Raw genomic sequence first — 18,133 nt, forward strand, 5'->3', positions numbered from 1 at the left:
GCAGCAAAAGGAAGCAGCAGAAGGTCAGAAACCACATGGAAGGATAATTAACATAAATGTTCCTCAACACTCTCTTATTATAGGGCTGACAGTGACGGGTCCTTGTCACCACCTGGAATTCACAATTTTTTTTTCTTCTTTAACTAGGGTACTGAAGGAACTCTTACAGAAATCAAACAAATCTGGGACAAAAGTTGTGTGACAACAGAGGGGAAAGCAAAGCTGGACCAGCCAAAGGGAAGATGTAGTATGCCGACAGCCCATGCTCTCCTGGGAGGAACTGTGTGTTCAGTTATTCCAGGGTATATCCCTCGGCTATGAAGAGCTGAACCACCCCACGCAATACCTCCTACATGGGCTTTATTTTAATTTTTTAAAATATGTACTAGAAATGGGACCAAGATGCAAAATCTGGGCCTGCATCTGAACTTCTTCAAATATCAGGGTGTTTGAATTCAGGATTTCAGTCCATTACAGAGACTGGGCCAGCCACAAAGTTCAGGTTAGGGTCAGATCTGTGGTTTGGTCCAAGCCTATCTTTATAACACACACTTATGCAATATTACATTCTACTGCCAGTTTTTGATCAGCTGTATCACTACATTCTACTCCTTTCTATTAAATGGTGATAAGTACATTGACAAATGAAACAGAAAACAGCAGCCAGCCATTCCAGAGTGTCTACTTTGGGGAATACATAGGCACTACTGCTAACCACCCCCAGTCTCACCTGATTGCATGTTAAACAAGATATATACTGTCTGAAGCAAAACTGGGGAAGGGTTAAGAATGGGAAAAAGTCCTTCAAGCAAGAGGAATAGACCACAAATAAATATAGTTTATTTACTGGCACCACAGCAGACACATTTCTAGTACAAGTCAGGCAGTTTTCTAACAGAGAAGAGATTTATGATGAACAGCCCAGGCTGCAACCAAAGCAATAACAAATGATGCCATTGTCACAGCCTGGCCCGCTGGCTAGTTCATTCTGCAGCTCATTTTTAAGAGCTCCTTCAGGCATCCTCTTGCTGCCTGGAATACTGTACATAGTGGATTTAGGGCAGTCCTTGAAGTACTGTAGTATGATTGTATGATCTTGGGCGGGGCAGTGTCAATAGAAGAGTAACTGAAAACAGTTGCAACTGCTTTTTGAAACACTGGCACATGCTGCTTTTATAGGAATTCCTTTCATCTTTAGGTTGATCACTATAATAAAAACACATACCTAATGGTTTACTGGATTTTCTTCCATCTACCTTTATGATGACATAATCAAACATGATTCTTTAAAACATAATGGTATTCAAAAAGGGGGCTAACGAAAGTGTTTTAATAAAAAACAGATGCAGGTAGCTTTATATGTCTGCTATTATTTTATATTCAATAATTAAACATACAATTACATGGTACCACCCTCCCCATCTAGTCAAATCCACAGTTCTTTTTTCTTCTTCTCACTAGGGACGAAATCCTCAATCCTTCCCCACCAGTTCAAGTAAATGAGCTGTGAGCAGCAGGTCTCCATTGTTACCAAGCAAAAGGAAACCTTCAACACTGCCATAGTGTCCTCTGAACACTACAAAGTTATAAGCTGTCACAGCCATTAGGCCCCTCCTATGGAAAGTGGGAACTGACCAGTGGATATATGTAATTATAAATCCATAAGCCTTTCGTCCAAATCCTGCTATGTACTGCTCTGCTCCCTGCAAATGACTTGGGTGCAATACCCTCTCCCCTTCACACAGCAGAACTACAATGGCCATACTGCATTCAGGGTCCTCCAATCCCACAGAGGAAGGTGGAGCAGGATTCCCCCTTATGTCATTATTATAGCACAAAATCTAGAATACATATTTAAAATACAGCTATCGGGGATGGGGAGGGGGTTGGGGACCAGCTTCTACTACAGTAGTAAAGATAATACAATCAATTTACTGTAATAAAATAATTCCCATCTTACAAAGTGTTCTGATTTTATTTATACCTTAGGGTCCAAATTGTGTTATTAGTTCCACGGATTTAAGACCTGAGTAACATCACTAGGGCTTCGTCTAAACTAAAAAATTAGGTCAAAATAGCTATGTTTGTCAGCATTGTGAAAAAACCACTCCCCTGGCCAGTGTTATGATGACCTAACCCCAGTATAGACACAGCTATGTAGATGGAAGAATGCTTCCATCAAAATATCTAACTTCATTTGGGGGAGGTGATGATCCTACACCAATGAAAACCCCTTACATCAGTGTAGCTGGCATCTAAACTAAGGAATTTTGCTGGCATAGCTATTTCGACATAGCTATGCCGATATAATCTCCATAGTGAAAAGAAAAGGAGTACTAGTGGCACCTTAGAGACTAACCAATTTATTTGAGCATAAGCTTTCGTGAGCTACAGCTCACTTCATCGGATGCATTCAGTGGCCCACTGTGGCAAATGGAGGGGTAAAATTACACACATTTTCTCTACTAGAATTGTTTAAACAATCAACCTCTAAGAAGTATATTTGATGACAAAATTTCCTTTAAATTATTCTGGATTAAGTTTTCCAAATGTGGTTTCCATTTGTTCATACCCCCCCTTTTTTTTTTGGCATGCTATTTACCATTTGTGTATGCAAATGAAAGAATCTGGATGCATAAATCAAGATCTAGTACAAGTAAGTATTAGACTTAGATTTCAAGGCCAGAAGGGTCACAGTTCAATTTCTTGATGTTAGTACATTTCAGTTATTCTTAAAATTAAAAATGTTTCTATAGGCTTAGAGGAAATGGATTTTTTTTATTTGCTTATATATGGAAGGAATAAATACAGATTTCCTAGTAAGGAAATTTATCATCTTATATGACAGAGATAAATCATGCAGGCAAATTGTATATCCAAGTCATGAAATGGGCTACAAATGCAATAAAAAATAAGGTATTCAAAAGTTTAACAAATGTGGGGGAGGGCACCAAAGACACTATTCGCCTGGGACGCCATTTGGTCTCCGGCCTGAGTCAGAAGGTCTTCATAGTGCAGTATGGACACGCTAGCACAGCTGAAAGATCCAGGTCCAGCAATTCTAAGGCCAGATTCACAATGCAGTTTGGAAGCTCAAACATGGGCTTGGAAACACCAAAACTCCTGGGTCCTAGAGACCTAGGTTCACAATACAGTGTAGCCATATCCACAGGTGCACCAGGCTGAGGCTGATTTGCCCAGAGGTGCTCTAACTGCTTCCTGACAGGGGTGGGGATCTTCTCCACCACAATCGCATGTTCTTAAATGTAGACAAATTTACAAAACTGCTCATTACAATGAGATTCAGCAACTATTTTATTCCTTAACTCTAGACACACATACATCCTAAAGTCATTTTCTATTCCTCTGTTTATGAATATTTGAGGGATAAAAGGATAAGGAGACTTTCACTACCAAGTCCTTGCCATAATGGGAATGGCCAAAGCTCATTAACATGACAGTAGTTTGGTGGCCTGTATGTGAAATAAACTGGTGTCTTAGCCCAAGTCCTGGTAGCCCAACAGCCCAGCAGTGCTTCTAACACCTGTATTCATGCCCTAATTTCACACTATCACAACTAACTCCAGGCCTTCTTCAATGCTGCCCCTATCTATAGAGCTCTTATCCAACTCCAGGCTGCAAAGACACTACTCTTCTTTTCATTCAGATCACTCCTGAAGATATACAAAAAAAAGCACCAATGATTTAATAATATAAGCTAAAGTAAAAACCCTAGTTATTTCCTCTTTTTGGCTTCCCACTTCACCCTGTCTACCATGCCTATTTTGCTTCGGTTGTAAAGTTAGGACCAGGTGCTGTCTGGATTCTATGTCATATTCAGCTCCAAAAACACATCTGGCACTTAAACAATGATAATGAAGATGAAAACTGGTGTCCATAGCATAAAATCAGCCATCTACCTGGAATTTCTGTTGACAGTCTCTTTAGAGAGGCCATGGATAAACGGGCACAGAATCAGAGATCTATCTTCTCACATTAGAGCATGCCACTTTGCAAAGCTTGAAACACACCAAAGGGTACAGTTGCTGTGGTATAAAATGCTCCGGCAATGAATGGAGGATTTCCATTTCCTGGGCGGTCAGTATGATGCTTTTCATAAGTAATAAATTCACTTAACATTAATTTTAAGAAGGTTATTTTCCCCACCAAATGGTCTGATATGAAAGCAGGGAGAACGGTATAGGATATTAGTAACTAACAGAACAGTTCTCCACTTATGAAAAGCAAGCGGATTTCCAATGTTGGGCTAGATCTTAAAGACCTGCTTCATTTTTACTAAAATTTGCCTGAATAAGGAATGAGTAAGTACTCCTGGATCTGGCCTGTTAGTTATAATGAACTCCATTGTTCACCCCCTGGGAATATGCATGATGCTAAAAATGAAGAAACCTAGCTGAGATGCAGTATTTTGAGCCAAAGGATGTTTATGTAGCAGACTGGCATGGCTCCATAAACAGACATATGCCCAATCCAGTAAAAATCACATTTTTAATTGCTCAAAAGCATTTTCTGAACTATAAATAAATCTCTCTGATGCCTCAAGTGTATACAAAGACATTCAGTAGTTCTGGGGACATCAAACAGCTCTCCCTCTCTAGTCAGCAACCCAGTTATTCCTCAGTGTACTTTATAATTGACACCTAAAAGCCAATGGGCAATAAACCTCCAAAAAATGGAAGAAATTATCTCTGTGGTTACAGTTACAGTATGGATGGAACCTATCTAAAACACATCTTAACACACAGTATTGCCAAGCCAAAAATTCCAAAAGTCGTGAGTCAGGCCCCCTCCAAAAAGCATGAGATTTTTTTAAATCATACATATGAACATAAGAGTGGCCCTGCTGGGTCAGACCAAAGGTCTATCTAGCCCAGTATCCTGTCTTCTAACAGTGGCCAGTGCCATGTGCCCCAGAGGGAATGAACAGAACAGGTAATCATCAAGTGATCCATCCTCTGTCGCTCATTCCCAGCTTCTGGCAAACAGAGGTTAGGGACACCATTCCTGCCCACCCTAGCTAACAGCCATCGATGGACCTATCTTCCATGAATTTATCTAATTCTTTTTTGAACCCTGTTATAGTCTTGGCCTTCACAACATCCTCTGGCAAGGAGTTCCACAGGTTGACTGTGAGTTGTGTGAGGAAATACTTCCTTTTTTTAAAAAAACCTATTGCCTATTCATTTCCTTTGGTGACCCCTAGTTCTTGTGTTATGAGAAGTAGTAAACAACACTTCCTAATCTACTTTCTCTACACCAGTCATGATTTTATAGACCTCAATGATATCTCCTCCTAGCTGTCTCTTTTCCAAGCTGAAAAGTCCCAGTTTTATTAACCTCTCCTCATACGAAAGCCATTCCATGCCCCTCATCATTTTTGTTGCCCTTTTCTGAATCTTTTCCAATTCCAATATATCTTTTTTGAGATGGGGCGACCACATCTGCACACAGTTTTCAAGATGTGGGCATACCATGGATTTATAGAGAGGCAACATGATATTTTCTGTCCTATTATCTATCCCTTTCTTAATTATTCCCAGCATTCTGTTCGCTTTTTTGACTGCCGCTGCACATTGAGTGGATGTTTTCTGAGAACTATCCACAATGACTCCAAGATCTCTTTCTCAGCTAATTTAGACCCCATCATTTTATATGTATAGTTGGGATTATGCTGTCCAATGTGTATTACTTTGCATTTATCAACATGAAATTTCATCTGCCATTTTGTTGCCCACTCATCCAGTTTTGAGAGATTCTTTTGTAGCTCTTCACAGTCTGCCTGGGTCTTAACTCTCTTGAGTAATTTTGTATCATCTGCAAATTTTGCCACCTCACTGTTTACCCCTTTTTCTAGATCATTTATGAATAGGTTGACTAGGACTGGTCTCAGAACAGACCCCAGGGGCACCACTAGTTACCTCTCTCCATTCTGAGAATTGACCATTTATACCTACTTTTTGTTTCCTATCTTTTAACCAGTTACCAATCCATCAGAGCACCTTCCCTCTTATCCCATGGCAGCTTACTTTGCATAAGAGCCTTGTCAAAGGCTTTCTGAAAATCTTAGTATACTATATCCGCTGGATCCCCTTGGTCCACATGCTTGTTGATCCCCTCAAAGAATTCTAGTAGATTGGTGAGGCATGATTTCCCTTTACTAACACCGTGTTGACTCTTCCTCAACAAATTATGCTCATCTATATGTCTGACAATATTGTTCTTTATTATAGTTTCAACCAGTTTGCCTGGTACTGAAGTCAGGTTTACCGGCCTGTAATTGCCAGGATCACCTCTGGAACCCTTTTTAAAAATTGGCATCACGTTAGCTATCCTCCAGTCATCTGGTACAGAAGCTGATTTAAATGATAGGTTACAGACTACACATAGTAGTTCTACAGTTTCACACTTGAGTTCCTTCAGAACTCTTGGGTGAATACCATCTGGTCCTGGTGACTTATTGCTGTTTAATTTATCAATTTGTTCCCAAAACCTCCTTTAATGATACCTCAATCTGGGACAGTTCCTCAGATCTTTCACCTAAAAAGAATGGCTCAGGTTTGGAAATCTCCCTCACATCCTCAGCCATGAAGACCGATGCAAAGAATTCATTTAGTTTCTCCGCAATGGCCTTATCGTCCTTGAGTGCTCCTGTAGCACCTCGATCGTCCAGTGGCCCCTCTGGTTGCTTAGCAGGCTTCCTGCTTCTGATGTACTTTAAAAAAATTGCTATTACTTTGAGTCTTTGGCTAACTGTTCCTCAAATTCTTTTTTGGCCTTCCTAATTGTATTTTTACACTTTATTTGCCAGAGTTTATGCTTCTTTCTATTTTCCTCACTAGGATTTAACTTCCACTTTTTAAAGGATGCCTTTTTGCCTCTCACTGCTTCTTTTACTTTGTTGTTTAGCCACAGGGGCTCTTTTTTGGTTCTCTTACTATGTTTTTTAATTTGGGGTATACATTTAAGTTGAGCCTTGATTACAGTGTCTTTAAAAAGTTTCCACGCAGCTTGCAGAGATTTCACTTTTGGCACTGTACCCTTTAATTTCTGTCTAACTAACCTATATAATAAATAATCATATTTTTGTTCTGGTATTTAACTCCCACTCTTCCTCTACAATGTATATGACAATTACAGCACTGCCAACTTTCACAAATTCACAGTGAATAAGACCATTTTGGCCCCAGCTATATGAACACTCACTTGAAAATCCAACTACAAACAAGGCCTGTGGTGGAGGCACCATACAAACACATAGTAAAAAAAAAAAAGCCTCTGCCTTAAAAGCTTATAGTCTAGTGCAAAATAGACTATAGCGGGGTGTTTGAATGGGGATTCAAACTCATCTCACATAGGAGTTACTAAATGTCTATTAGATGGGAGAAACTTTTAATCCCTGCTGAACTGGGAAGGATACAAACTCGCAGCCCTGATGACTCGCAGGTGACAGGCTGTATGCAGCACTAGCCACATCCTGTGGTATCGAGGCCCCAAAAGTGAAGACACAACTGTGACAGGGTCAGGCCAGATGGCTATAGGAGAGTAATAGAAGGCAGATATATTAGCCCCAGGCTAAGTAGGTCCCTTTTCCCTGGGTAAGGTAACAGGGAAGGTTCCAGAACAATCAAGAACCTTCTGGAGACAATTAAGACAGGCTGATTAGAACACCTGCAGCCAATCAAGAAGCTGCTAGAATCAATTAAGTTAGGCTAATCAGCTCACTTCAGTTTGTGGTGTGCGTGTGAGGAGCTGGGAGCAAGAGGCACTAGGAGCTGAGAGTGAGAACACGGACTGTCGGAGGACTGAGGTGTACAAGCATTATCAGACACCAGGAGGAAGGTCCTATGGTGAGGATAAAGAAGGTGTTAGGAGGAGGCCATGGGGAAGTAGCCCAGGGAGTTGTAGCTGTCGCACAGCTGTTCCAGGAGGCACTCTAGACAGCTGCATTCCACAGGGCGCTGGGCTGGAACCCGGAGTAGAGGGCGGGCCCAGGTTTCCCCAAATCCTCCCAACTCCTGGTCAGACACAGGAGGATTCGACCTGGACTGTGAATTCAGAAAAACGGCCAAGCTGAGGGCTGCCGTGAAGCTCCAAGGCGAGCATATCTGCCAATAAGCACAAGACCCACCAAGGTAGAGCATGAACTTTGTCACACAACCTTCAGATCCACACAAAAGACCTCTTCCATTTCAGCTATATAAGTAGCTGTTGCAGGGAAGCATGTTATCTCCTCCTAGCTGGATCAGACCATACAGGGAGACACAAAACACAAATTGTGTTTGGGTTAAACAGTATTTGAGAGACAGCAGTGGGAATGCAGGGCATTAGGATTCTTGATTTCTACCTCTGTCTCTGAAAAGATGTCATGGACTAATGGTTACCAGTGGCAAGGCCAAATGTAACACCAGCCCTGTTTGGGTTGCCTGTGGTGGCTGAACCCAGGACCTCTGAATATAAAAGCATGAGCTCCTACCACTTCAGCTAAAGAATCAGCTCTCTTAGCATAGAAACAGTAGCAGATCTGTAAACCTCTAAATGTGGTTGAATTTATTACCTCTATATCAAGTTCAATGGGATTACTCACAGAGCATAACAGCTATGCACATAATTCTTTGCAGGGTAAATTACTGTTTTATGACCTCATTATTTAGCAAGTTGATTCAACAAGCCCAAGATGCCTGTAAGCACTAATATTCCCTACAAACCTTATGTTCTATATCAATTTCTGTAAACAGCATTGGTAAAAGACACGATGGGGGACGGGAAGGGCTGATGGAAGCTTCCCAGGTATATATTGAAATGATTATGGAATTACCTGCACTATACGCTTTTATCTATCAGATACTCCCAGACATCTAAGAATAAATTTGCAGCCTAATTAAACCACATCCAGTGTCTCCTCTCCTTCCAGCACAACTGGGCAAAAAATATTCTTGAATATTTGCAGGTTTGTGCATGGTTTAAATATATTCATATTTTAAATGGATAATTCTTATTACATTAGCTCCTCAGCCAAACAAGATATAAAAATACCTAGCAGATATTTATTTTGAGCCAGATTCTGCCAGTCTTCTCTCACACTGAGTAGTATCTTATTCCAAAGTAGTTCTATCCATGTTGTTACTCAGCATGAGTAACGATAGCTGAATCTGATCCACTGCTTTACTAAAGTGATGTATATTACTTTAAAAACAAACACTATCTGGTTAAGAATGCTTCTTATTCACAGCTACTATAATATAAATTAGCAACTGGAGTAAGGAACAGCTGGTAAATCTAACAGAATGCAATCTCACTTCTATTAAGGAAAACCAGTTATTCAGTACTGATAAATGAGTAATTTCTCCTGTCCAAGCCAATTAAAATATAAGACATAACTTTACTTACTCTACTTTTTCATGACAGAAATAACACTATCATTAAAACTGTTTTAAACACATTACTCCATTGATTCCCAATCAGGGCAACAGAATTATAGTTTGCAACTGGCCTATTAAGCCGTTACTACTTATTCTTTGCCTTAAGAGAGCTACTATAGGTAATAAACCAGTCACTAGTCAGCCACTGTTTATACAAGGAGGACCACTACCTAAAAAGTGGTTTTAGAATTACTGTAAAATTATGGTTGCAACAAGAGCAGTTCCTAATGCTGCGCTTGATAACTTAGCCTAAGCAGTTTTAAACCACCTCTATAATCAAATGAAATAACCTGTTATCTGCACCAATATGTCCTCTTTATAATTTTTAGATAGAAAATACTACACTTTGTGTTTATATTAATGTCATAGTAATAGCCAATAGTAATTGATTTCAAGACCTATAAACATTAGAGGTAGAGTTGAACAAATAACTACCCAAGATGAACAAACAATGAACCCAATGAATTTTAAATGCATAAGTTATTTGTGAATATGTTTCCATTATGAATGGTTGAATAGTATTTCAGCAATTAAAATGTTCAGCTAATTTTTTCAGTCAATTGAATATCTTAATTTTTTAGCTTTAATTAGAGAAAATATGTCATTTTAGAGATGGATGAGATCTCAGATCAACGGGAAAGAACATAACTCATGGAGAAAGGAGAATTAAAACACGAGGTAAGAATTAATATTATTGAGTTATTTTAGTGATCACATTTTTCTAGAAGATAAACATTACAGAATAAAGAAAAAGAGGTTAAAAGGGATTTCATGTACAATGTAGTTCAATACAATATTTCACTCCCCATTGTTTATAATAATGCACTCTCTCGAAACTTTTAAAAGAAAATTTCCCCTATACTGATTTTGTCCATGCCAACCTACGAACCTGTAGTCATTTTGTAAGTGTCTCCTTGGAAGTTGGAGGAGAGAAGACCAACAAAGGAAAAGAACAAGGGGAAGGAGGAGGAAATAGTAGAAGAGCCAAGGGAAAGAGAAAGATGGATGGGAAGACCCAAAGGAATGGGAATGGTGACTGAAGAGTGTAAGTGGTAGGTGGATGAGCGGAATTGGTCAGAAAGAGGGGAAATGAGGAAAAATGGACAGAAAGAAAAACACAAAAGTAACAATGAGATGGAGGAAAAAAGGCAAGAACAGAAAGTGAAAAACAAACAAACAAAAAAACATACAATGAAAGAGAGTAGACTTTAGTGAAAAATTAATTGGTGAGAACACATTAAAAATAGGTAACAAGATCCAGGTATTGTATAGACTAAAAAGTGTAGTATAGCAAGAGAAAAAGGAAAGGAGGAAAGGAAAACATGGAGACATAGCGAGATGTTTATTTTTTCTATTTTGTAGAAAGTTTGCTTTATTTCACATTTTGACTCTATGATTTAATGGTGGTTTGGCTGTTTCCAGTTAAAATAGCTATAAATTTTCCCATTTTATATTCTGTGGACACACACATACATACGACAGAGAAAGAAATACATACACACATATACAATTTAAAAGTCAACAAGCTAAGGTATTTAACCCTCCACAATCCACACATTTAAAGTTAACAGCATTCTTCCCTAGACAGTCTGTTCTAATATGTTAAGTTTGGATTTTAAATTATTTTACTCTTAACACAAAATGCACCAAGACATTACACTGTAGCTACCTCATGAGCTGTACAGTGCACCATGACTTAAAATTACTATGAGACCATCTGAAATTTTTTGAAAGCACTCCCCACTGAAATTGGATTGTTTTAAAGTGTATCCATCAAACCACTTCGGAATTTGTTTTAAATCCAATAAATTAAAAAACAAAACTAAAATGAGAGGATGAGGATGACAATCAAAAAATATCACACTTGGCTGTTAGAAAATAACTATATTTAAGTTGTTAATCATTCTTGCTCACACGAAAAGGGCAGAAAAAGCAAAACACATAAAATCAACATGGTAACCGGATATTGGCTAGGAAGCTGCACCCGTATTCCCCTTCTAGGCTTGCTGCTTCCGTCTCGTGTGTCACCTTCAGCACTGTTAAGAGAAACTTTAATCCACATCTGGGCATTTACTAATGTTTCATTTTCTCACTGTCCTTCTGACTTTCCACAGTAAAAATGACTGGCAGTTTTACTTAGATTGGGATTTCCTAACATTTTGAGGATTTGCTTTTTAATTTTATTTTTCAACTCTGTTTTTGCTGGCTGCACTGGGCACTTATGCATCCAAGCAGAAACTAATCCCGTTGCATTAATGCCACTCAGGTTTTGTGGGGATTGACTGGTTAAAACTACAGGAGCTTTGGGAAGGGGAAAATTAATAGGACCCATAGTGGAAATATATGAATTAGTGAATGTTATAGAGAGGGAAAGATGAATGCTCCATTTTATTCCATAATACATGAGGACGATGGTTTTAGATTAAAAGCAAAGGAATGATTGTTTGGGGATTAAGTTACTGAACTGGGATTTGGGATTCCTAAATTCAGTACCTGGCTCTGCCACATACTCCATAGATGTATTACCTTGGCCAAGCCACTTGGGTGGAATTCTCTATAGCACTCAGCATTGACCTAACTCTGCTCCCACTTAAGTCAACAGAAAACTATACACTTTTGAAAATTCCACCTTATTCTTGCCGTGCCTCAATTCTCCATCAGTAAAATGGGTTAAATAATACTTCTTTTCTGCCATTCTTTGAATAGCTTGTCTATTTTGACTGTAAACTTTGTCCCTCATTATCTATGTGTACGGCGCTTAGCACAGTGGGGCCCCATTCTTTGTTGGATTCTTCAGGAGCTACTGTAATCAAAATAATAAATTAAAAGGCAACACATTTCCTGTAAAATGGATTGACTAAAGCATTTTCTAACCTACATATAACTAACATGTGGGAATAAATGTGGCATCATATCATTTTGGAAATTACTCTGAAGGTTTCAAAAAAACATCAGCATTTACATCAGCATAAAACACTGTGTTTTATTCTTGTCAAAGTCATAATTAATGAATTAATGGTTAAGGTGAGGGCATATTTTCCATAGTGCAAGACTAGCTTTGACTCCTTTCTCCTCCAATGGAACTTGATGGGGAAAAAAACCTCTTTTCCCCATAAAATATTGTATATGTAGGTGCTCAAACACTACAGTACTGTAATAGAGGCCATATAAATAAATAAGTAAATAAAATGAGAGATATTTTCAGTTTAATTGCTTTTTTTTTTCACCCTATCTTCAAACTAGTTTTGTGCATTATCTCTCAGTGAGGTCTATAACAGAACACAGTACTCTAACTTGGTAAAAACAACCATTTCTAGTTAGATGATTTCTCTGTGTGTTATAAAATATTACAACAATATTACAACTTCCTGAAAGATTCTATTTCTCGTCTCTTCTCCCCAGTAACGAGAAAAAAGGAGAATACCCTGGGGATGGGAGGCTGCACTTAGACAAACTTAAAGATTCCTCAAGGAATGTTTTCAGTGAATTCAAGAAACAAAAATGTTTGATGCCACTGACCGGGGGGCAGGAGGAGAGGGTAAATGGTGTATCTGCCAATTGAATCTGCATATGGAAGACACTGAAATGGTTTCTGTGTTTTAGAAGGAATATTGTTTATTTATCATTAAAGCACTTGTAAGTAGGTTACTTGCTGGTTAATGTACACTGGTGTATGACTTATTACTCAACCAAGTCACTATAATCTAAAAAGGTAAGAGGTCGATGTCTTTCAAATTGGCAGTTGACTGGGATGACTCTCCTTCCCTCTCACGTTCTCTCTTATCTAGTATTCAGAAGGCCGGACATAAAACAGGAGAACACTGGATCAGATGCAAATGGTTTTCCAGAAACACAGATTTTTATATATAGTATGTGCTATGACTCTAGATTCTAAATTTATCTATATGAATATTAGAAGCTAGAGTCATGTTGAAAACAAAACTGACAGACAAAAGCTATCCTGGGAGAAGGTCAAGACTACTGATGCTCAGGAAGGAAGAGGAGCCACACTGACTCCATTCCGAAACATACCAGATGGAGGTTGCCAGGAGAGTATAAACTGAACCAGACTGGCGGCCAAGAGTTACTGCTGAAAATGGAAAGGGGTAGCTCCAGATGCAACCTGGGAGACCCCTTTGGGGTGACTGATGTGGTAATAGAAGCCCTGTATTCAGAGAGATGTTATGGGGTCTTTATATGGACGTGATGCTACTGATTCAGGTAAGAGCTCCGTAGGAGCCTAGTAATTTGAGATGTTTTTATGTTTGAAGTCTAGATTTCCTAGTTTCATTAGGGATATTTATTGAATAAAATGTGATTTTCCATTAACCATCACAGTGGTGCAGCGTGTTCTTTGAGAGAGCTGCTGTAGGGGAAGTGTGCTACATGTACATGGTACCCACAGCACTCAAAACAAAGCCAATAATTTAGGTAACATTTTCAACTTACAGCGTCAGCCTCAATAGGGCCCCACATAATATCTCCTTTTCCTTCTCTCCCATATGGAAGAAGCTTACTTTTATTCTTCACCCCACCACTCACTGGAGTAAAATTAAAATGTTTCTTGAAGAGAGATACTATTGTAAATAATAGTCTGAAGGTGAACTGGGGGTACAATAACTGCTTTAATACAAGAGTTTGAGTCAAGCCACATGACGGAGAGTTCTGAACTGCAGGGACCAGTTCAGAGACCTACTCACTAAAGCAGCTCCCACAAGCTACTGGGTGACAATACATATCACTGATAAAACACAAAAAAGGAAATATTAGCTTACCACAGCAAATTTTCATTTACTGTTCAATGATCCTGAAGTTACAATACTGTTGCCCAGAAACTTCTGAGAACTAACTTTTACAGATTAACCCATTTGTTGTTGCAATATACCCCACAGGAATAACAAATATCCTATTTCTGAAATGGCTTTTGTCTTTTCATCTCTAGAATCCTATTTTCACATTTTAATATTGAAGTGCCGCTATTACGTGACATGTGGGTGATTTTATCCATGATGCATTTAGTTATTCTACAGCTGTAAAACTGAAAACAAAAAAACAAAAATCAAAAACTTTTCAAGATCATGGTAATGGGGAGATCAGTGGGGTGCCAATGTCTGTATAGGTGGCTAAAATATACATTGTAAAAAGAATATTCCATAGTTGAATTTAATCAAATCAGTTACTAGGGAGTACTCACTCCAAATCCAGATTCAGTGAGTTTACATGACATATTACAAAACCAGCTCACTTACCGGAAGAAAAGTTCAAACCAATAAAAGTATATTGAAGAAATACCTGTAAGACTCCATCTTATACCACCTACAAGATTTCTGTACATATTACATGTTATGTATCTTTAAAAAACCATTAGGGAAACTCTTACCTTGCATTGTTGTTTTTGTAGGTTCTGAAAACAGAGGAATGAGCAAGAGGTAGACGAGGTACACAAAAGAGAGCCCATTGTAACGGAACGCACATGCTGCAATGGAAAAAAGAAAAGAGTATGTTCGTTAATCTGGCCAATCTATCTGGTAATACTTAAATTTAAAGGCAAATTGCATTCACCATGAGTTGCATATTTGACTAATGCTTATAGCTACTACACAACTTCTTCACATAAAAAGATAATTGTATCACTCTCTGTATTTGTTCTACAGAATCACTAAAGGTTCTATTTAAGGTAGAAATATAGTGATTCAAAACATGCCTGCAGTACTATACATTTCATTTTAGAGAAAGGGTGGTCTTATAGTTGAGGCAGAAGATGGAGTCAGGAGACCTGGTTTCATTTCCCAGATGCACCACAGACTTCCTGTTTGACCTTGGATGAGTCTCACTTGTTATTTGTGTGTCTCACTTTCCTCATCTATAAAATTGGGATAATGCTATCTACCTCTCAGGAGTACAGCAATACTTAAATGATGAATAGTTGAGATCCTCAGGTAGAAGGCACTAAATTCATAAATTATTATTACTACTACTAAGTAATGAGGAAGATATGCTAAATTCATAAAGTTATTCAATGTATCCAGGGAAATTAAAATCTTTTTATCCATTTTCCTCCTCTTCTTTTTGGTTATGCAGAATAGAATGTAACACTCTTTATTATATTATAATTATTTAATTTTATTTTTAACCACACAAAATTCTGGAACCAAAACTTAACATTTAGTGTTTATCCTTTAAAAAGCACTCTGCTCATTCCAGAATTCTTTTTATGACCAAAGGCAAACACCAGATGGTAAAACTGAACAAAAGATCCTGTAGTGAGAAAAAAACTGTGAAACCACCATGTAAGATCTTCATGCCAGTGATATTTTAACATCTTATGCTGATAGTGTAAATACAAGGTGTTTTGCAAAGGAGGCAGTTTGTTAACTTCTTTCAGTGTTTCTTTTTCTTTTTTCATATGTTCAGCATTACCGTACTTTCACTGAATTGGATACTTTCAGGAGACATTTGTTCAAGAAGCAATATCACTAAAGACTGTGTTTGCAGCTTCAGAGTTGTACATGCAGACTATGCTGCAAGTCAAGTATATGGACTTCTTTATTAAAAACTCAGCATGATGTAATCCAACTGCATGGCAGATGTTAAAACATTATGAGACCTACCACATTCAGTTTTTCCTGTGAGATAAGCCAGATACAAGGAGTAAGTAGAAAAACACAACAACATTCCTATTTATTTATACCACAATCATGGAATGTAAGTAAAATCATCAAATCAATTCCCTCAACTAATTCCAAGATCACCAACTTTTGGAGGAAACGTATTGGCTTACTCTGTCCATTCTGTTGCAAATTTGGTTCCTAAATAAAGTTAGATTTACTAAGCCAACTTCATCCCTGGTGCATCATCACAATCTTGACTAAAGCTATACCAAGAATGAATTTGGCCTATACTCTGCATGTAATCAACATACTTAGATCTAGCCTGTTCTGATCATCATAACTTCTGCCCCACCCTACTTATAAATGGTACAATAAACAAAAGTTGTGTTATTAAATAAGCAAAGTTATACAGCAGTTGTAATTTAAGGTTGCAAAACTGACTAGTGTTTTGTACAACATCAATTTGTAAGGGATTGTACTATTAATTTCTAAACTGACCGAGATTAGTCTGATGTAAAAACTATATGGGTCTTCTGTATTCTACAGCTGCAGAGTGTAGCTGTGAAGCGTCTGTGGCCTTCAGGAGTAGCCTCAACTGGGACTGCTAGCAAGGAACTCCCAAGTTCTGTTTCCAGACTACATCAATTCTGTCTGTTACTGTCAACATCTCAATAAGGCCTAAATTTTCAAAAAGAATCCATTAATTTTAGGTGCCCAATTTGAGATTTCTAAGGCCTGATTTTCAGAGTTGATTATTACTCACAACTCCAGCTTTAATCAATGGGAGCCAAAAGGGATTGTACCATTCCTCTGAAAATCAGGATCCAATTGTCTTAAATTTAGAACAATTTAGGTGTTGCATATCTGCAAAATGGTGTAATGCTTAGAACACACGTCTGTTGTAAGAGCTGATGTCTGTAAAGTGCTATGATGTTGGAAAGTCAAATAAGCTCTTAGGTATATTCAACTGGAATGAGGAATTAAAGCTTCCTGTTGATCTGTAAAAACTGGGCCAAAATTTTCATGAAAAGGCTTTTTTCATTAAAATTCTTATAAAAAAATAATTAAATGTTTTAAATATTTTAACCAATTAAGTAGCCTGCAGGCGTTACCACAAAAATAAATTAATAAAAACTAATAATTATAAAGAAATAGATTTGCCATTTTTTTCTAGCATTTAATATTTTAGTGGCTTAATTATGTTTTGCTGTACCGCACTGTGTTCTTCCATCTTGACAGTTATCACACAACGGACTTTCTGAACAATTTTAAAATTTCTTCATCAGCTAAATAAGAAAATCTGGAGGCCAAAGAGAATTTAAATGCTAATGGATTTATACCTCCTTGGTCTTTTGAAATAATACCATCACCTAAGTGAGAAAATATTCTATTTCTAATCGGATTGTCTAAAACTCTGAAAAGCTTTGCAACCTGGGGTCCTCCTAACCACTAAAATACTTTGAATTGCAAGTTTACTTTGGCATTGCGGATGTCTACTACATCTCTGTTTGTAAGCGATAACTGTGGCAAAAACCAAAGATGGTAGCAAAAAAAAAAAAATGGTGAAGGACATAGGCAGCATAGGACAAAATTAGCCATCCGCTCAAATTGTTTTCATATTTACCTTACATTAACAGCAGTGGCTTTTTAGGAATGGAATTAATTTACTGCCTGCTATTGCTTCCTTCTTTCAAGAACGACATAAAAATAGGTTTTTTTTAAAGCTTTTACTGTAGGCTTGAGTAGATTATATATTATTCTTGGCAACATCCTCTCTGGACTGATGTGTGTGCATTAGCATGAAGAGGAATTGATCCAGCCAACGATAATGAAGTCATATTTCTTCTATCTTCAGCAGGATAGTGCATAGCACTTGCATCTTGTTTAACAACTTTACAGTTGAAAGTTTATTAAGAAGGCTCAGCAAAGGTATGCTTCAAGGAAGATTGTTACCTATAGACTTAATTTTGGTTCAATTTTCATGCTATTTCGACAGCAACAAAAAGATATTGGATAAAAATCTTCATTTGAAGAAGTGCTGCTGGCAAAATGTTTAACACACTGCAAAACAATGTTGTTGGC

The 18,133-nt window shown here is 37.9% G+C and overlaps 1 protein-coding gene across 1 annotated transcript in view; it reads right to left on the reverse strand.

Annotated features, from left to right (window-relative positions):
• PIEZO2 (piezo type mechanosensitive ion channel component 2) overlaps positions 1-18,133 on the reverse strand; it is a 453,866-nt gene that overhangs the window by 343,074 nt on the left and 92,659 nt on the right. Inside the window, exon 2 of the mRNA XM_073331610.1 lies at positions 14,821-14,916. Coding sequence (XP_073187711.1) covers positions 14,821-14,916 — 96 coding nt within the window. The remainder of the gene's footprint in view (positions 1-14,820; positions 14,917-18,133) is intronic.

This window comes from Lepidochelys kempii, chromosome 2, assembly GCF_965140265.1.
Source record: "Lepidochelys kempii isolate rLepKem1 chromosome 2, rLepKem1.hap2, whole genome shotgun sequence".
Lineage (NCBI taxonomy): Eukaryota > Metazoa > Chordata > Testudines > Cheloniidae > Lepidochelys > Lepidochelys kempii.